Below are 21923 nucleotides of genomic sequence, written 5' to 3'. Positions count from 1 at the left end.
TAAATGTCAAGTTGGATCCTTGTAGATATACTGTCCATCACTCTTGGGTAAAGTAGATCCAGCTAATATAACTAAAAGTAGTAACTAGAACCAACTAAAGCACTTTCTGGTATGTCGCTTATTGCCCCTATTAACTGTATAAAGCAGGTTCAGAGATTACAGTGAGAGAACCAGAAATAATATGTGATATTTCTGGCAAACTCTTTGTGCTGATTGCAAGGGTATGCCCGACTGTTGTGTGAAAAATAAAATTTGTTGTTTTAAGAGAATAGCCCCTTCCTTTCCTCACCTTTTCCCACGGGTCCCATATCTTGACGTAGACCTGTTTTTTTTTTTTATTATTTGTTGACCATCTCATCTCATCTCCTCCATCACTCTTAGCATTTCTATTCTGGTTATGCAAGTTATGTTATGGATAGTTGGAAATTTGAATTCCATTTGGCCGCTAGTTCTATCTTCGCGGTTGTGAGCATAAAATACAGTAGGGAGTTCTTCTAGTTATAGTTTGAGTGTGGCATATTGTTATCAGCACCATGTAAGAGCATGGTCAGTATGTCCATAGTCAGTGTGTGTCCTGTGATTGTTTTGATGTCTTACCTCTCCCCAGTAAGGTTTTACTACAGGACAATCCCACCATATATGAAGTTGAAGCGTGCCCTGATCCTTACAGAATCTCCAACATACCGGAGATATAGAGTTGTTAATTTTGTGTAATTTATATGGTGTAATATACCATCTAGTGAGCAGTTTTAAGTTTGCACCTTGTAGCAGGATGTTTTAGTGGGAGTGGAAGGTTCTTTGAAATATTTGTGGCCATTTCTGCTCTGACAGAGGTTCCTGGAAGTCTTTGTCCCAGATTTTGGTGTATTTTGGTAGGGCGCATTGTCTATCCAACCGGACCAAGTGGTAACACTTAGAGTTTATAGGTTTTTATTTTGTTCTGTGTGCATAGTGTCTCAAAACTGGTCTCGTCTTATGCCTAATTTTGGAATATGAAGTGTCTTTACAAAATTAGTAAGTTGGTGATACTGGAATTGTTGGAGGAAGGTCTGTTGACTGTTTGTGTACAGTTGTGCAAGAGGTTTCAGACCAGTGGATATCAAGCACTCTTATCGGTTTAGTTTTGTGGCACTCAGATGTAGGCCCTATTGCCATGCCTTGAGTACCCACTGAGAAGAGCGGGTTATAAATTAATGGAAGTTGCGGTGAAAGATCCTGGGACATGTTTTGCATTGGCACTAGTTTCTGTCATATTTTAAGAGTTGTGGAGACAAGTGTACATTTGTACAATTTGTACATTGTCTTGTCATGGACCCAGGGTATGCGTTGAAGTGTCAATTGTGTGTGTTCCTGTTCTATGTGTAGCCAGAGTTTATTGTTATCCCCTCTGGACCAGTCTATGATTTTGTTTAGGTGAGTAGCGGAACGGTAATATAGAATATTTGGGTTTGATTACTGTGTGGTAAACTAAACAGGGTTTTTCCCCACCCATATAAATTTTGTGTACGTATCTTGGAGTGTTTTAAACAAGGTTTGTGGAATTGTAATTGGTATAGTGTTTAGCAAATACAGGATGTGGGGCAGAGCATACATTGTAATTATATTAATTCTTCCCAATCAGCTGAAATAAGGTTTATTCCATTTAGGAATATCAACCAAGACCTACATAAGGGAGGGAAATTTGCTTAAAAAGAGACCTAGACTTCTTGGTATGTGTATTCCCCGATATTTCAGTGGATTTTTTTGCCCATGGAAAAGAAAAGTTATTTTTAAGAGTTTGCATCTCTCGGTCTTCTATTGTCAAATTGAGAATTTTACTTTTATCGATGTTTACTTTAAAATTGGAGAGCGAGCTATAAGCTGTCAGTTCAGTTATTAATGTAGGAAGAGATTTATTGGATACAGAGAGGGTAAAGATGAGGTTGTCTGCGAAGGCAGATACTCAATTCTCTTGAGCCTACTGATATTTCCCTAATGTCTGGATTTTTTTTATATTGTTTATAAAAATGGGTTGACTGTTAAAATAAATAATAATGGGGAAAGAGGGCATCCCTGGCGAGTGCGATTGTTAATGCCAAGGGGTTGTGACAGCTGACCGTTTACTTTTATCCTTGCAGCTGGCTGTGAGTAAGTCGCGTTCAACCACTTCATCCAATTATATCCCGGTCCAAGACCCAGACATTCCATCGTGGATGCCATGAAGGACCAATCCACCCTGTCAAAGGCTTTTTCTGTGTCTATTGACAGCATGATGGCTGGCAGTGCGCCCAGAGAGCTAAATCTACAATTTTAGTGGTACTATCCTTTGCCTCCCTGGACGTCACAAATCCCGCCTAAATAGGGTGGACTAGCCCCCCAGTAATGGTATAGTGAAAAGTTTTAGATTTGCATTGATTAGGGATATGGGACGTTAACTGCTACATAACTAGGTTCTTTCCCTGTTTAGGGAGGACTGTATTGTTGGCCTCTAGATTAGATTTGCGTGTGTGCCTTTCCTCCACCAACAAGTTAATAGCTCTCAAGAAGTGTGGGATTAGTTCCTTTTGGAAGGTTTTATAATACACCAGTGTGTAGCCGTCGGGTCCCGGGCTTTTGTTGGGGGGGGGGGGGGGTTTGACTTGATGGCTGTCTCTAGTTCCATTTGTGTGAAAGGTTCATTAAAGAATCTAGTTACTTTTTTTGTCTTGTAGGATATGGGGGTTTAGTTTCCATTGGTTGTAGGATTTAGGTATATTCAGAATGGTTAATGTAAGTTAAATAGGCACATGTCTGACGAAGTTGCGTTTCCTATGATGGAGAATGTGACTAAGCTTAGGGTATTATGGGGAACTTTGAACATATCTATTCTTGTGTAAGTTTTAGTCGAGTTGGAGTAGTGGGTGTAACCATGTACCCCCAGATATAGAATTCTCTATCAGTCAATAAGCTGATTTGTATGCATAATCTGGTGCATTTGTTTTCTTGTTGTTGTTAAGTATGTTTGGCTGCTGGAGGTGCTATCTTTATGTGCATCTAACGAGACCTTAAAATCCCCTCCTATTGGTTCTCCCTCCACTTCAGCTTTTATTTTTTATACAATATGGCTGAACACCGCACCGCAGGTTCTTGTTGGGTAAATATTTGCCAGCGTTACTTTCCTGGTGCCTAGTGATCCTTTCAAGATTAAGAACCTCCCTCGTCACATATAAATGGCACATGTTTTCCCACCAGGATCACCACCGCCTCTTGAAAAATGCTCCGTTAACTGGTTTTGAAGTGATTTATTGTGTTGCGGAGCACAGACTCCCGTCTGCAGATGTATGTGTGAATATATATTGAGAGCCGACTGTCTCTTAATGAGCCTTGTTCTCTTTCATAGTGGTTATACACTTGTTAACTTTGCTAATTGTATCCTTCACTGTGTAACAACAGTTCTCCCTTGTGATCTGTGATCAGCCTGGCTCAGCTGGTTCCTAAAATGAGTAGTAATCAATGTGGCTGCAAAGTTTCTTCTTTAGGGCTGGAACAGTATTAGGGGGGTGGAGGGGGAGACAGGTAGTTATGCCATCATCTGATTATGTTTTATGGGCCTTGTGACCATTCATGGGATATGCCTTTTGGCATGAAATCAATGGGGTACCTGGCTCCCCCTTATTTGGTTGGGTGTATCACCTGAATGGAAGACAGTCTTGCATGAGCAACCCAAGTTAGGATATTTCATATTTTGTTTTAAGTATTTACAGTGTGAGTGGCGCTTCAGCGGTTGTACAATAACATTGGAGTCTCAGAAACTGAAAGGGATTATTTTACAGTAACCACATAGGATCGGTGATATATGGGTAAATAATATGAGCCGGTTTGAGTTTCCGGTTCCCAATGTAAGGCCTTAGGCCTGTCTAAGCAGTGAGTTCTATTTCTCCTTAGCTTTTATGATCCATGAGAACTCTGGTCTTAACTTGCGGGCTGATGAGGATCTATTAAATGAAAGTAAGGTAATCGTGGACTTTCCCTTGGCTAACTATTTACACATTAAATTATACAATTAATATTAAGCAGAAGTATTCGTATCCTTTCTCTGAAATTGTAATCGGGGTACACATTATCTGCTTTTCTGTCTAGTGTAACCTGACTTGTAAACATAAAATCTTATCTGCCATTTCATGTCAGTGGCGTAGCCAGTCGTTGCTTGGGTGAGTTTGAATCCACTCTCCCTCCCGGCTGTTCCCTTCTTTTTGTAGCCGGTAACCAGCACCTATTTTGGGGCAGTGCTGTAGTTTGTAGGTCGTACCAATCTGGATAGTCCCAGGGCTTGGAGAAAGGCTGGTATGTCTCCTGAGAATGATATGTTGTATGATTGTCCCTTGTGTCCTACTATGATTTAGAATGGGTATCCCCCCCATCTATATCGAATGTCCCGGTCTGTGAGTGCAGTTGTGATGGGCTTTAGAGCCCTCCTTCCATGGAGGGTGGTCCATGGCAGGTCTTGGTATATGGAAATACGGTTATCTTTCAGCAAGCATGTGGCTGATTATGCATTCCGTAGTATTTCTTCTTTTAACGTAAAATAATGGATTATACAGACAATGTCTCTTGGGTAGTTGGATGACAGACCTCTCGGTTTATTGACTATGAGCTTTGTCAAGTAATATTTCTGTATCTAGAGGTTTTTGTAAAATCTAATTAAAGAGGTGTTGAAGTATTTTATGCAAGTCTCTCTGTTCAGAATTTTCAGGTACACCCCTCACCCTTAGATTGTTTCGATGACCTATATTTTCTATGTGTCTCGCCATATGTGCCAGTCGAGAGTTGGTTGCTGATTGTAAGGATGAACTGTTTGAATTTGTGATTGAGTCACTTCCCTTTCTTCTTCCAGGTCATAGACCCTGTGGCCTATTTGGCAGACTTCCATCGTTAAAGGGACACTATAGTCACCTGAACAGCTACCGCTTAATGTAGTTGTTCAGGTGAGAGCTATAGCTCCCTGCAGGCAATCTAATGTAAACACTGTATTTTCTCTGAAAATACAGTGTTCACATTGATTGATAGGAATACCTCCAGTGGCCGTCACTCAGATGGCCACAAAAGGGACTTACTATCATGTATGGCCCTAAAAAGGCCATGTTCACGTCAGACGTATTAAAATACGTCTGACGTGTGCAGGAGAGAGAAGGCACTGTGTGCGCCTTCTCTCTCCTGCCTGTCAGCAGAGGAGAGGGGGCGGGCAAAGACCGCGAGCTGTCAGTCGGCTCAGCTTGCGGCCGCGCACACTGCATAAATGCCGTCCTATGAAGTATGTGCTCATGTGCAGCAAAGCCGCGCATGCGCACAAGGGAGCAATGACTCTTCCGAATGGAAGCGTCTGATTGCTCCCTGCTCGCACCCGCCTATTTCATAATTTTGACGAAATAGTGGGGGGGGGGGTGGCTTCACGAGGCTCCCGGCGCTGGAACGAGGTGAGTAAAAAGGGCTGCCTGGAGTGTCCCTTTAAGGAAGAGAGCTGGTCCTGGAAAGTCAACTCCAATCTGGTGAGCATAGACAGATCCTCCCAAGGGTAGGCTTTTTAAAATGTCCCGTACGTTTGTTTCTTTACAAATAGATTATCTTTCCGATCCTGTCTAGATGCCCTGTGGAGTGTCACAAGGTAAAGATGGCAGGTCCTGACAGTCTTCAGCGTCCGCCGTCAAAATTCTTACCTTTTCTTTAAAAGATCTGTCCAGATCTCCAGATTTTTTGGCAGCCGTGTAATGTAACTTTTTTTATTCCTCATTTTCTTTAGCATTTATGTTGTTTTTGGCTCTATTATATCTGCTTGGCGGGAACTTTTATCTTGTGCGTCCGCTCACATCAAGCTCATTATTATTTATAAAATTACAAAATTCCACAGTGCTGTACACAAAAGAAGAGGAGTTCCGATTATATCAGTAGTTTGAGTTGTTTCTAAAGATCTTGGCACCATGGTTTTGGTTAGAAAAGGTCTTTAGCAAACTATGTGCCCTGTAATCCATAGCAGACTTTCGACTGGCTGGTTAGGACAGAAGACAACTATGGCTACACCCACTTTTGGAATTGAACAAAACTGATTTTTTATTTTTTCAATATATATTTTCGGTGTCTGAAGGAATGTAAGATTCACATTAAATGGTTTTGACACCTTTAACTTTCAAAATTTGGTGTTTAAATATATTACTCTATAAGCTCCTTCTGTTTTGTCTGCTTCCACACCACTGCGCTTCAACAGAGCCTTAATTCTCAGGCTCTGAAGATTGTGAGTTTTCGTTCCTATTTACTTTTGTACTTCATCTGTATATCAGTAAAATCTGCACTAATATTTTTTTCTTATTCCACTATTTATGTATTCAAGTACATCAGACTTTCTACACTTAAAGCATCACTATGGTGTCAGGAAAACAAACCCGTTTTCCTGACACTGTGTCATCCTTGGGGACCCTCACCCTCAGGCTCCCCTTCCCGTGGCGCTGAAGGGGTTAAAACCCCTTCAGAAGCTTACCTTAATCCAGAACCGGGCTCCATCGGCGCTGGTGACCTCTCCTCCCCCGTCAACGTCAGCTCCCGAGTGGAGCGGAATGCGCATTCTCAGTGCTTTTCTATGGACGTTCTGCACGCTGAAAGCAAATTCCGCATCCAGCGTCGCAGAAGCGCTTCTGGCGGCTGTAAGGAAGCCAGCCACTAGTGGTTGGATTAACCCTGCTATGTAAACATAGCAGTTTCTCTTAAAATGCTATGTTTACATGTGAAAGGTTAAAACCTGAGGGACCTGGCACCCAGACCACTTCATTGAGCTGAAGTGGTCTGGGTGACTATAGTGTCCCTTTAGTTTAATAAGCGGTAAGCAATTATTGCATAGAAATATTATCAAGCGCTCTACTCATTTATCGTTAAGATTTTAAGTTGATATTTGCTGGTTTGACTTTAAATTTTTGATTAAAATGTTTGAGTCCGACAGGGCCTCCTTCAGATGTTTACAGAAATCTACCTTAAGGAAAAAAAATGTTTTGTCAAAATTAAATTGCCATTTGCTTTTTTTGGTTATAGGGTTTATAAAGTTTTAGTTTTGTTTTAAGCTACCCCTCTTGTCCTGGAGAATGGACTACTGCCCACTGGTTAGTACATCCACTTTACATTTGGAAAATTATGTTTAGGTCATAGTACAAGTTTTACTTTACCCAATTTATGGTAGTATTTGTTATATTTAGACAAAGGTTTGTCTTGATCTCAAAATTAACCTACCTTTTCTACTATCCAGCCAAACATCAAATTCCACATTCCTATATATTTCTGGGTCCAGCGCTTTCAATACTTTGTAAGGAAAAGGCATTTTGTTTGGGTTCTCTGAAGACTACAAAATAGAAAGATAATATATTTAATTATACTTAACATCCTAAAAAATTAGCCATGGAGGCTAGTACAAGAAAAAAAGTTGCAACATACTGACAAAGTAGAGCTTAAAAGTGAACAGTATTTACAAACCAATACATGCATGTACAAGACTAAACTGGTCTACAAAAAAACTTCCTGATAGATCGCACTAGCAGAGATGTGCAGGGCTCAAAGTGATGGTCAGTGGAACTACTAGTGACAGCAGTCACTCAATGCACAGGGACAAGGCCTCCAGGATATTTAACATCAGTGGCAGACTGTTCATGAAGTGAGAGGGATCATACCACATGCTGAACATTGTTTGTATTGTCAAAGTAGTGTGTCAGAGTGTGCATCGGTAGAAATAAAAAATATATGCACAAATGTAAATGAAAATATGTAGAGTGACAAACAAGTAAGTAGATCAACAATGCCTAGGTACATTGTTCCATACAAATTATACTTAAAGAGACACTCCACTACCCAAATACAAAATACATAAAAATCACCGTTTAGTGGATATATCCAAAAGAAAACATGTATACATGTATACATGTATACATTGAATTATGCTTTTTTTCCCCTGGGGATGTATCTGAAACAGCTTGCAAAACATGCAGATCTCTTGTTTGCTGTCTTTGCAAACCTTCCCCTTCTAACCATGGCCAGACTTCCTGTTGCTGTCCAATGAGACTTCACAGCTCAATGAGAAGTATTTGCAAGACAGGTGCTTTGAGTAGTTGATGCCTCTAGTTTAGCTCCACTTAAAGTCAAGGGGGTGTAACCAGCTTAATTTACAAAAATATCAGTTTCTATTGAAATCTGCATGTTTTGCACACACAAAAAAAAAACTACAGGGTTTCACAAAGTCTGGAGTGTCCCTTCAACTGGTACTAAAGGGTGCCAAGAATATATGTACCACTGACCCAAAGTAATAGATTCACCTGTGCATACCATATTTTTTGAATGACATACTAGTTGAGATATACCATAACAAAAACGTGGCAATGCCACCTAGTTTTTTCCATGACAGATTAACTTTAATTGAACTATAAGGCTAATTACCAAGGTACATAAATACAAGACTGAACTGTATGAGAATTAGAGCAATGTAAATTACACTTTACACAATCACTAACGCTCATGTGGAAAATTAAGGTTCCCTTGCCATCTCAGAAAAAGTACTACATACAGCTTAGAAGCATGAACATATTTTATTAAACAAAGCTCTAAGCCGAGTCCAATGTTACCAAGTAGTCCACTTGGAACAGCGTTTGGAAACAAAGTTGAGCACTAGGTCAAGCAATCTTTGGCCCTTTTACTTTGGCAATTTCAGGGCATTTGTGATTAATCCCTAGAATAGACTAACACTTTACTAAAAAAAAAAATAAACTCATTCGTTTGTTCCTAATTAATCTAATATTCTAGTCCCAGACATGGAACCTGTACAAATAAATCAAACCTTTGTTTCATCAAAACCCTGCTTAGTTTTATCGTCCAATGCATTTTCACAGTCTTTCCTTTCCCTTTCATCTGTCCTAAAAAGAGGGAAAAATTAAAAGTTAAAGTACCTTGGCACTTTACAGGAACAATTGCCACCTTTTTAGGGGGGAGGGGGTGGAGATTACCGGTCATGCTAATTGGCATAATATGTGTGCTGCATTACAGGATATGACATCAGGAAGCAACATAAAAGAAAAATTAAATACAAAAAGGGCGTTGCCCAATTCACTAAAAACTATAATTAGAGGGATTGCACTGCAGTTTGGGGAATTTAGATGGGAAGAGGTATTTGTCACTTACAGTTTTTGTGTTTAAGACAGAACAGATTAATAGCAGTTTTCATTACCTCAGGCTCACTCTCACACACACACACATCCACTGGTGGGAATAAGGCTTCAACAACCGACAGCACCATGTGATCTCTCTCATAGCAGCTCCACTACATACACATACAGTAAGGTCTGCAAATATTTGGACACTGACAAAAGTTGTTATATTGGCCGTTTACCAATCCAAGTTCAATTTACAGTTAAATATTGAATATGGGCTTAAAATGCCGTGTCTGTGCTTTAACGGAACACTACAGGGTCAGGAACACAAACACCCTATAGTGTTAAAACCACCATAAAGCCCACTTGGCTACCCCCTAAATATAGAAAATCTAAAGTGTGCTGGAAGAGAGGCGACCAAACCCTGGAAATCCATTGAATCACACCAATTGGCCAGGCCACTTGCTGCTTTCTTATGGCTCAACCCCCACACAAGTAGATTGCTGTAGTTGAAACAACTAATTATAACTGCCACCATAACAGCACTCACAAGCAAAGAAAATGGGCCTGTCCTCCTTTCCGTCTACACACACACACACACACACACACAACTTGCACAAAACCCTGACTTTGAGCCCAAGACAGGGCTGCTTCCGTGGTTGTCTTCTGCAGGCCATGCCTGGAATTAATGACATAATGGCAGAACCTTGCCCCTTCAAACAATGACAGATGGGTAGACTATCAACTTCATGACTTTGTTCAGATATGCACAAATGAAGGACTTTGTTATCTCTATACCACAACAACATGCCATACATAGGGACCTCACACCCTTTGAATTGCTATGTCAGGAACATGACCCATGCCACATAGTATATCCTGCCTCTATTCCATGCTCCGGCAACAGAAGATATCCCTGCCCCCCTTTAAATTAAAGTGTTAACAGGTCATAGGGGGAAACATTCACAGAGAACCAATGGCACAAAATATCCCATCTGGTTCACCATTGCGCAATTGCTAATAAGAGCCGAGAAACAGCCTATGAAGTCCTTACATAGTGGTATCTAACACCTGATTACCTGAAAAGAGTGTACCCCAACCTAGACGGAAAATGCTAGAGGTGTGAATCGGAGGTTGGAACTTTTCATATATGGTGGAATTGCTCGAACATAGAGCCATTCTGGATAGACAGTCTCCATCAGACAAATTAACGAACATCCCTCTACCCTTTTTACGGGCCCAATACCTGCTGCATCACACGTCCCCCTCCTCCAGGTATAAACACTCCCTGACTATCCGCATTTGAAATACTGCACAGCACGTATTACCCCTGTACTGGACTCTGCCCCAGTGTCGTTGCAGTTCACCAAGAAGGAGTCCTGGAGGAAGTGTTTTTTTGCACAGACACATATGGATATTTGGGCACCATGGTTCCTTTCTGCCCTCTCAGATAAATTCCGGGACTGATACCAGGGGGATGGAGGGGTGCCATGGGGGTAGGGAGAAGGGGCCAGCACAACCAAACAGCCCTGGCCAATCAGCATCTCATAGAAATGCATTGAATAAATTAATCTTGAAGAGGAAGGTTCAGTGTTTCCATGCAGAGGGTGAAGACACTGAATGGCAGTGCTGCTCACTGCAGCACCTCTAGTAGTCATATGAGGAGTGGCCAGTGGAGGTATTCCTAGGCTGTAATGTAAACACTGCATTTTCTCTGAAAAGACAGTGTTTACTGCAAAAAGCCTGAAGGGAATGATTATACTGAGCAGTCCAAATATAAGCTGTAGTTGTTCTGGTGACCATAGTGTTTCTTTAATTTGAGGGGATTGACAGCCAAATTGGAGGAAGGGCTTAGGAATTACAGCTAATACATAGTTCCCTCTTATTCAAGAGACAAAAAGTAATTGGACAATTGACATTAAAAGCTGTTTAACGGACAGATGTGGGCTACTCCTTTGTTATTTCTTCATCAATTAAGCAGGTGAAAAGTCTGGATTTGCTTCGAGGTGTGGCATTTGCATTTGGAAGCTGTTGCTGTGTAGCCACAACATGCTATCAAAGGAGCGCTCACTGCAAGTAAAATAGACCATACTTAGGCTGCAAAAAAAAAATAATTGAGAGAGATCACAGGAACATTAGGAGTGGCCAAAACAACAGTTTGGTACATTCTGAGAAAAAAAACACACTGATGAGCTATGCAACACATAAAATGCCTGGATGTTCACGTAAATCAAAGTGGTGGATGATTATAGGATCCTTTCGATGGTTATGAAAAAACCCTTCACAACGCCCGGCCAAGTGAAGAAAACTATCCAGGAGGTAGGCATAGCATTAATGAAGTATGGAGAAAGCTTGGAACGGCTCATGATCCAAAGCATACCACATCTGTAAAACACGATGGAGGCAGTTTGATAGCATGGGCATGCATGGTTTCCAATGGCACTGGATCACTGATGTTTATTAATGATGTGACAATAGATAGAAGCAGCCGGGTGAATTCTGAAGTGTAAAGGGATATATTGTATCCTCAGATTCAGCCAAGTTGACTGGATGGAACTTCACTTTACAGGTAGACAATGACCCTAATTGAAAGTGGCCCAGGACACTTTTTTGGCAAAGAAGTGAAATATTCTGCAATGGCAGAGTCATTCTTCACCTGATCTCATCCAATTGAGCATGCACATCACTTGCTGAAGCCAAAACTTAAGGCTGAAAGACCCAAAACAACAGAAGACCGCTGCAATAAAGGCGTGGTAAAGCATCACAAAGAAGGATGTCCACGTGTTCAAGACTTCAAGCAAAGTATACGACAAAGTATTAAAAATTTACATTTTATACATGATTGTGTTAATTTGTCCAATTACATTTGAGTCCCTAAAATAAGGGGACTGCATATGAAAATGGTTGCAATTCCTAAATGTTTCATACAATATATTGGTTCAACTCCCTTAAATTAAAGCTGAAAGTTTGCTCTTTAATCAGTTTCATTTCAAATTCATTATGGTGGTGTACAGAGCCAAAATTCTGAAAATTGTGTCAGTGTCCAAATATTTCCAGACCTTTTTGTGTGTATATTTTTATATATATATATATATATATATATATATATATATATATATATATATATATATATATACATACATACATACACATACACACATCTCCACTTTACACACACATGTGTGTATTGATAACATACACAGATAACCTACATTAACTTATTCTCACACTGGCAGGGGTTCACAAGAGTTTTAGACTACCAAATGTTAATAACTGGCCCATGCACTATGAATGAACTCACTGTAATAATGTATTTTAAACAGCTTCCCTTCCCCACACCCTCCTTAAAGACATTGTAATTATGGCGGAATGCAGGTGGCAATTTCACTCTTAAGGGTGTTACTTGAATGAGCCTTTATGACTTTGCACCTGTAAAGTGTGAATCTGGGATACTTGGTAAACAGAGGATGACATTCCCTCTTCTGATTTTTATTGCTGCATGAAGAAAATAGAGCTCTTGGCTAGTCAGATCTAAATCCCTCTTCCAGCTGGAGAGCTCCCCTGGAGCCAAGTTGTATTTGCATTGCTAGCACCAGCCACAGAGCCTCTAATACCAACTGTGCTGGTTAGATACTGGCCAGGTGGCAATCTTAATTACCTCCGATCACTTGATTGCTCTGGGACACAGTCAAAGCTAGCATCTTCACTGCCTGTGGATGCACTATTGCGATTCTTCTTAGTGCCACTTCGGAAAAGTTCAACAGCAGAAATCAATTCTCTCTCGTCCACGCCAAAGACATCTCTGTACAGACATTCGTACAGAACAGCTATGCAAAACAGAATAAAGCAAATTAAAAAAAAAAAAATAGAACCATTATACAACAGTTGCTTCTTGGTGCATTTTGATCCACTTTTGCTTTTTTTTTTTTTTTATAGATGCAGGAGCTTCTGTTGCCACTTGAACAATGTAAAGCTGGTATTTGTTGATCCACAAATCTTTACAGTGTTCTCTGTTTTCTGACAAATGATCAGGCTTGGAAGCATTAGCACACACACACCACATCAGGAAGAACCCAATTCTTACTAAAATACTTTCTTTTAAATACACCTTTTATACCGACAATCTCCCACCCATAAAATAATATTCAGGTCAGTTGCCATACAGATGTTCATATTTGAGAATAGAATCACTGTGTCCCTGCCAATATTTCTGTATGGCTCTATAAAGATTCAAAGCACAAACTTCCATGCTCTTAGCATACAGAGCATACCCATTACTATCAATGACAGAATAAGAAAGGGCTGAGTGGGCACATCAGATAATCCTAGTCTATAAACAGCCAGTATTTTTACAGCTAAAAACAGTGTGTTGATTTTATTTATTAATACTTGATCTTAAAAAGGGAGAAGAGAACCAACTCACTTTTAGCTTCTATTTTAACTAGTGAATTCACAATTCAAGTAAATAAGAAAAGATTGCAAAACCCATTGTGAAATCAGAGTTGGATAGCTGTAATCAAGCAGAGTTAATTTGATTCTTAGTGGTTACTTTATCTGAAGTGCCCTAGTGCTGTGCATTGGCTTAATAGCAAACAATTTAGTAATGGTGTAAAAGGCCATTTATTTGAAGACTGCAGCTTTGAGGTATAGACAGATTCTGTACCCAGTTTGCCACTTCTAGATATAAATTTATTTAAATAATGGTATCTCTACTCTTTAGGTCTAATCTTGCAACAAAGCCATTTAGTTTTCCTCATCTCTACCCACCAACCTTGGTTTCTTCCATCTATATAGCATGCTCCCCCAGCTGTTTGGAACCACAGCACTGCGGAATATGTTGGTGCTTTATAAATGCCAGTAATAAATAAAAATATAAACCAAATAGCTTCTTGGATTTGCACAACACTCAGCCAGAGATTGATTGTGTGAATACTGTTAACCCTACATTATGATGGCCCAAGAAGAGCCCAGGGTTTATCTGAAACTGTTCGTAAAGTGTTTGGTATTAAAAAAAAGTTAATGGAATAGGGTACTCTAAGCAGCAACCACAACAATAAACTCATTTAATACTTGGATAAAAGATAAAATACATGACAATTGAGAACAACATGTTAAAGTGGAAAAAACTTTACACCTACCTTGACATATGGCTGCATTTCCTTGAAAAGTTTTTGTAAATACTGAGTCATAATGTCCATTGCTCGAAGAGCACAACATTATCTTGAAAATAAACAAATGAAAATAACTAGCTACAGTTGTAGAAATATTTTATTAAATGTGGTCAACAATCATAAAGATCAATTATTTAAGGCATTTGGATGGAGTATTGCATAAAGAGGGAAAGGACTGATAATGTAATTGTAGTTCTAATCAGAAACCAGCAGGGGCTAAGTAACTGCTGGGGCCTTTTCCAGGAAACTTAAAGGGGCACTATAGTGCTAGGAAAACAAACTTGTTTTCCTGGCACTATAGGGTTATTAGGTCCCCCTCCCTCAGGGCCCACCTCCCGCTGGGCTGAAGGGTTTAAAACCTCTTCAGCCACTTACCTTGTGGTCTGGGTGTCATGTCCCTCTAGGGTTAACCCTGCCTGATGTAAACATAGTTTCTGAGGGGTTTTAACGCCTTCAGCGCCACGGGAGGGGGACCCTGAGGGTGGGAGCACCCAGAGGGTACTATAGTGTCAGGAAATCCAAGCGGTTTTCCTGACACTATAGTGTCCCTTTAATCCAGCGCCGGTGGCCTCTCCTCCCTCTGCCGTCAGCTCCGAATGCCCATGCGCGGCTCATTCAAAGCGCACATAGGAAAGCATTACTCAGTGCTTTCCTATGGATGTCCAGCATCATCTTAGTGTGATTTTCACACTGAGAATCGTGGAAGCGGCCTCTAGTGGCTGTCAGGTAGACCGCCACTAGAGGCTGGATTATCCCTCAATGTAAACATAGCCGTTTCTCTGAAACTGCTAGGTTTACAGCTGCAGGGTTAAAACTAGGGGGACCTGGCATCCAGACCACTTCTTTGAGCTGAACTGGTCTAGGTGCCTATAGTGGTCCTTTAAGCACTGAAAATATTATAATAGAAAAAAAAAATAGTTTGAGTTAATGGCTTTTTTCCCTAGTATTAGAAGCAGTACGTGTCATGAGGGTTTCATTTTCACCTTACAAAGGGACAGGCAGAGCACTCAAAGCTTTAAATTTTTTTTAGAAACTGAACAGTTGAAAACTTGCAGCACCTCAAGTTACCACCAGAAACGACAAAGCAATATCAGTTAAGTATTAACATTTTATCAAATTGAAATCTGTACGGTTTTAAATAGAAGGGAAGTAAAAGGTTTTTCCCCTTCCTATGGTGTCACGACTGCTAGTGTGGTCCAGCACGCAGAACTATGTAATATCTAAATAGACAATAGTAAAAGGACAGAACGTAAACCGGTCCTTTGAATGGCCAGATTAATACGTTGAAAGAGAGAATGGTCATGGGAAATCCATGGTCAAGGAAGCCAGAAATACACAAGAACGATATGGAAAGCCACAACAGGGCAAGGAGCTAAGGACCTTCAGGGATTTAAATATCCCTCCATGTGCTGTGATTGGTCAGAGCGGGCATGTGCATCAATCTCTGATGATCAGGTTTATGTCCAGATGATCAGGTTTCATTAATGTGTTCATAGTGGCAGTCGTGAAAATGTGTTCTGTTGAAGCAAAAGCTTTGGATGCCCATGACATTGCTACAGGCCTTGATCAGTGGAGGAGGCTATAAGACTGAAAAGTATGCCACAGTGATGGCTTCTTTAATCCACCTAACCAATGTACCTTTCTAAGTAATTTTGCCTTTGAAACAAATCAGGTAATTTGTTTCATTTAAGTAGCATTCCAATGTGTTTTTGACATCGGTTTGTAGTATTTCTCTTCCTTTTATGTGGACTTTGGTAGAAAGTTACAAAAATAATGATTATCCAACTTTGAGATTGGAGAGCGGCAGCTTGTGATTTGAGAAAGGTTTTGCAGTAGCACATTTATACAACTTGGCTTTAAGTAGCCAATCATCAAGATATGGGATGACATGAATCCCTTTCTTTCTCTGGAGGGCTGAAACGGATCACTATTATCTCTGTAAATACGCTTGGGACAAAATGTAGTTCTTTGAAGTAAAACTGTCTTAATTGCCCTCTGATTCTTATGCAGAACTGCAGGTATCTTCTGCTTTATCTGGCCGCTGGAATGTGTAAATCTGAATCTTGTAAATCTATTGACACCATCCAGTCTTGAAGGCAGCTCAAACACCTAAAGTCTCTCTCTTCCGGTCCAAAATAAATGCGTAGTTGTTTATATAAAAAAGAAAAAATACCTCAAAACATAATGTAGTATATTCTGTATAAAATTGAATAGGTTTTCCAAATTTTTGAAAACATATACAAACATATTTTGGAAGGTGCCACCCTAGCTCTATTAAAAAAAAACACACAAAAAAAAAAAAAAACACGAGGATGAAGTGAAAAAGCTGCAAATGTTAACACTTGCTCTTAATCTTCGAGTAATTTTCTTCCTAAAAAAAGATGAAATACATCTTCTGAGTTTTTGATATACACTTCTATTTTCAATAATCTGCTAATCTTATTTTGACCCGATACCAAGGGCAGGTACTGTTGTATTGACTGAATGGATGCAGAGCAAAGATCAAGTAAAGTTTCAGCAGCCTCACTTTGAGTAGGTGCAGGGAATGCAACAAACTTTATGAGTGCGTTCCAACCTCAACTTTTTTCCACCTCCTAGCCTCTCAGGACTCTTCCTCCCTCATTGAAGGACAAGCAGAACATAGACGTGCTTTGAGGTGTTGTCCGTTTTATAGAGTTCAGGGGACACGAGGAGGTATTAAAATGTTGCTTTCCCTGTTATTTGGAAGAAGAAACTGAACCCTCCATGGCTTATACTGCCTCTTTCCTTCTGGAAAAATACAGTTATGTATATGACAGCCATATTAGTCCAGTATTCAGATGCCTATATACTATAAACACAGTATGCAGTGATGTTCTTTTTTGGACAAAACATTACATAGTAAAAACGACAAGCATGAAGTTGGTGCTTTTTTTTTTTTTTTAAATGTACTGTTAATAAATATATTTCATCACACATTTAAATCCCTATCTAACTATAGTTGAACAAAACAAAAAAAAATAAAAAAACAGAACTCCTCATTTGCTCTGGTCCTTGAGTACAAAAAGTGGTCTTTACAGAGTCAAGAAAACACATCAGTTAGAAACAATTACATAAGACTTACTTTTCCATCACAATTGTTATCTGTTGCATATGTAGGTGGCTTTCCAGGACTTTTATAGAGAATAAAGTTTAGACTAGAAGAGGAAACAATTTCTAAAGTTAAATTAAAAAAATAAACCAATTACATATATAGTTATGCATACATAAATATACACACAATATCTAACATTTTGGAAGCAAACATTCCGAAGAAAACTAATTTCCCATCTTTTGGCATTTAGGCAACCTTGAACTGGACAAAAAGACCTCCCGACCAGTCTACCAATTAAATTTGTGAAAGCCAGGCAGCCTATTTTGTTTCCTCATTCATTCCATGGAAAGAGGCCAATAAAACAGTGTAAAGGGGTCCAGAATCCTTTGATAATGGAAGAACTAGAAATCCCAACAAAAAGGGTGTTTAATGCTTTGTACTATTAAAAATCAGCATGTGCATTTCAAAACGTACTCTCTCATCCCTTTGCCGTTCTTCTGAGTGAAAAGGTATACAAGTGATTGTCTGGAGTCAATACATTACTCATAGAAATCAAGCCAGGCATTATGGATGTGTATTATTGCAAAGTAAAATAAAAATGTTTTGTCAGTTAATGGGAAGGACATAGGTTATGTATGTCTGACAAAGCTATTTCAAATTCAATTTCAGATATAACAAGAAAGCAAAATGGCACGTCTTACTTGAAGATCAAGGATAGGGCTGTTATTTCAAGCTGACCAGCACTCTCCTACAAGCATTAAAATAGGTTATAAATGAATGAACACAAACATTCTGGCAGGTACTTAAACATAAACAAAAAGGCATGCTAAGCACCATAACTGATGGATAGATGGATAATTTGCAGAAATGAATATTAATGTGAAATTAATTTTGACACGAAGGTTCATCTGCATTTGAGAGCCTGTAGAATAGTTTTTTTTGTTTACATAGCAGCATAACAGAACTATTGCATACTAAAAAAAAAAAATTAAAAAAAAAAATTAAAATACTCAACTGATTGCAAAGGTTACAATTTCTAAAACTCCATAATTACAACTGCTAAGTAAAAGGGTAAATAATAGGCAAAGAAAGCAAGTAACAAGGCAAAGGAAAAATTAGCTGTCAAAAATATGTTCATGTGGTGGAGGTAAAAGCTGTGCATGAAGTGGAGTGATTAGATGTTATTTAAGGACAGTGTGTCTAGATTACAAAAGGATTAAATATATTGCAATTAAAAAAAAAAAAAAAAAAAGCTTACCTTTGGATCTTCTAATCGCTCCAGATACTTTTCAAATGGCCCTTCCACATACTAAACACACCAAAAAAAAAAAAGGATATGGTTCAATAAGCGTGAATATAGTGATATATTTAAAGCTGTAGAGTAAGATAAGAAAAAAAAGATTAAAAAAATTACTGTGTGTGCCAGAACGGACCTAAGAAATATGGTCTGACTATTTTTTAAATCAGCTCTACCCCATGTGGAAACACAAACATTAAAGGACCACTATAGTACCAGGAAAACACTCCTTTTCCTGGCACTATAGGGTCTCTAGGTCCCCCCCACCCTCAGGGCCCCCCTCCCGCCAGGCTCTAGGGGGTGGAAGGAGTTAAATCTTGCCTGTTTTCCCCCGCCGGGCTCCCTCGGCGTGGGGAACTCCTTTTTTTCGCCAGCATTGGCTGAATGCGCATGCGCGGCAAGAGTAGCGCGCGCATTCAGCTAGTCCATAGGAAAGCATTCTCAATGCTTTCCTATGGACGCTGGAGTCTTCACACTGAAAATCACAGTGAGAAGCGCCTCTAGCGTCTGTCAATTAGACAGCCACTAGAGGCTGGCTTAGCAGTTTCTCTGAAACTGCTAGGTTTACAGCAGAAAGGGTTAATCCTAGGTGGACCTGGCACCCAGACCATTTCATTAACCCCTTAAGGACCGGACTTTTTTTGCGATGTTGTACATTTGCGACCAGGCATCTTTTTGACACTTTTGTGGTGTTTGTGTTTAGCTGTAATTTTCCGCTCTCTCATTTACTGTTCCCATACAAATGATATATTGTTTTTTTCAGGACAAAAGGGGCTTTCTTTACATACCATTATTTATATAAACTCATGTAATTTAATTTTAAAAAAATGAAAAAATATGATGAAAAATTGAAAAAAAAACAAAACGTTTTTTTGAATTTTATGTGAAAAATCTTTTACTCATCTACAAAAGCGAATGAAAAAAACTGCTAAATAGATTCAAAATGTTGTCCTGAGTTCAAAAATACCCAGTGTTTACATGCTTTTTGCTATTTTTTTGCATGTTATAGGGCTATAAGTACAAGTAGGATATTGCGGTTTCCAAACATACATTTTTAAAATGTATCAATAGTGACATTGTAACACTATTATCGGTCATAAATTGCTAAATAACACCCCACATGTACATATTTTTTTAAAAGTAGACAACCCAAGGTATTCAATATGGGGTATGTCCAGACTTTTTTAGTAGCCACTTAGTCACAAACACTGGCCAAAGTTAGCGTTCATTATTATTATTATTATTATTATTATTATTGCCATTTATATAGCGCCAACAGATTCCGTAGCGCTTTACAATATCATATTTGTTTGTGTGTGAAAAAAGTAAAAAACTAAATTGAACGCTAATTTTGGCCAGTGTTTGTGACCAAGTGGTTACTAAAAAAGACTGGACATAACCCAAGGTATTGCAAATGGGGTGTCTTCTTTTGCAAATGGTATGCCATCATGGGGGTAATTCTCATTCCTGGGCTACCATACGTTCTCAAAGGCAACGTAACCAACCTGGCCATTTTCAATGTAAAAATATTTGACACATATATTTGACCCTGTAACTTTCAAAAACGCTATAAAACCTGTACATGGGGGGTCCTGTTCTACTCAGGAGACTTTGCTGAACACAAATATTAGTGTTTAAAAACTGGAAAATGTATCACAACAATTAGATCATCAGTAAAAGTGCTGTTTGTGTGTGAAAAATGCAAAAAAAGTCACTTTCACTGACAATATCATCGCTGTGGTATGTTTTACTGTTTTGAATCACTAATATTTGTGTTCAGCGAAGTCTCCCGAGTAAAACAGTACCCCCCATGTACAGGTTTTAGGGTGTCGTAGAACGTTACAGGGTAAAATACAGTGATAGCAAATTAAATTCTCTGTACTCTCGGCCTGGGTTGGCAGGCAGGTCCCTTAAATTGCAATCAATAAAATAACTTAATTATGTAAAAATATTACATAAATACGCACGTAGAATTTAAATATATATGCATATTTATATATTTGAAGTCTACGTGTATATTTATACAATTATTTATGTAATTTTGTATATGGACATATGAATAGTTTGCATTCTTTTTATTTATTTTTATATACATAGATATATATACAATTTCATTGTAAGTGTATTTTGATATAAATATATATATATTAATATCAAAATACAGTTAGAATAAAATTTTGTATAGATATAATTTTTTTATTTTTATTATTATTTTTAATTATTTGTATTTTATAATAATATATACACAATATATATAGTTATTATATATACATACGTGTGTAAATTAATTATAAGTGTATTTTTATATTAATATATGTACATATTAATATAAAAAAACACTTAGCATGACATTATATATATGATATATAGACATATATTATATAGGTATAATATATGTCTATATATCATATATATACACATATATAATAATATTTTTTTATTAACTTTCACTTTAAATTTTTCTTTGATTTTACAGTTGCAGGGAGATTGCCTGTCAGCACAGACAGACAGTCCCCCTGCAGGCAGAGACTAGGACACCTATTGTGACCATGTGGTCGCCCTGTTGGGCGATCACATGGCCCCAGGGGTCCTAAACCGCCATGGGGAGACTGTCTGGGCTGCAGGCAGTCTCCCCACACCGGGAGCACCGCCGATCGCCGCCGGGGGAACGACGCCGATCGGGTAAGTACATTTTAAATTTAGGACGGTTCAGGGCCGTCGTCGGTCGGCAAGGGAAAAATGCCGATGACGGTCCTGAACCGTCTAGCGTCCTCAAGGGGTTAAGCTGAAATGGTCTGGGTGCCTATAGTGGTCCTTTAAGTTATCTAAAATTTTATACAAGTGCTTAGGTTTTGCAATATGCATCAGTTTTAGTTATTAGCATTATTTACATAACTTATTCTTATAACTTATATGGAGACTCAATGACTATTTGCTCACCAGACCGGACCTAACAACAGACATAGGGGTACAACTAGAGGAATACTTTAGGACAAACACGACTGAACAGACGTCGCCTACCATTAGATGGGAGGCGCATAAAAGTGTGGTCCGCGGACACTTCATCAGACAGAGTGCCACCCTCAAAAAAACAGACTGACTGCCAAATGAAGGAGCTGGTGACAGAGATACAAAGACTAGACTCCCTTAATAAAAAAGCACAACATCAGACACATCAGGCGACACTGCTACAATTACGACGCAAACTGACCGGCCTCCTCCACAGGAAACACCATAGGGACGTGGTCAGACAC

At 39.0% G+C, this 21923-nt stretch overlaps 1 protein-coding gene across 1 annotated transcript in view; it reads right to left on the bottom strand.

Moving 5' to 3' along the window:
* The window catches only part of LOC134572177 (putative bifunctional UDP-N-acetylglucosamine transferase and deubiquitinase ALG13), a 154150-nt gene that overhangs the window by 87577 nt on the left and 44650 nt on the right, over positions 1-21923 (bottom strand). The window contains exons 3-9 of the mRNA XM_063430985.1: positions 18631-18681; positions 18074-18120; positions 17403-17475; positions 14267-14348; positions 12787-12955; positions 8819-8894; positions 7228-7336 (exon numbers count right to left, since the gene is read on the bottom strand). Coding sequence (XP_063287055.1) covers positions 7228-7336; positions 8819-8894; positions 12787-12955; positions 14267-14348; positions 17403-17475; positions 18074-18120; positions 18631-18681 — 607 coding nt within the window. The remainder of the gene's footprint in view (positions 1-7227; positions 7337-8818; positions 8895-12786; positions 12956-14266; positions 14349-17402; positions 17476-18073; positions 18121-18630; positions 18682-21923) is intronic.

The sequence above is a fragment of the Pelobates fuscus genome, chromosome 9, assembly GCF_036172605.1.
Source record: "Pelobates fuscus isolate aPelFus1 chromosome 9, aPelFus1.pri, whole genome shotgun sequence".
Classification (NCBI taxonomy): Eukaryota; Metazoa; Chordata; class Amphibia; order Anura; family Pelobatidae; genus Pelobates; species Pelobates fuscus.
This window is presented reverse-complemented; position numbering and strand designations above follow the sequence as displayed.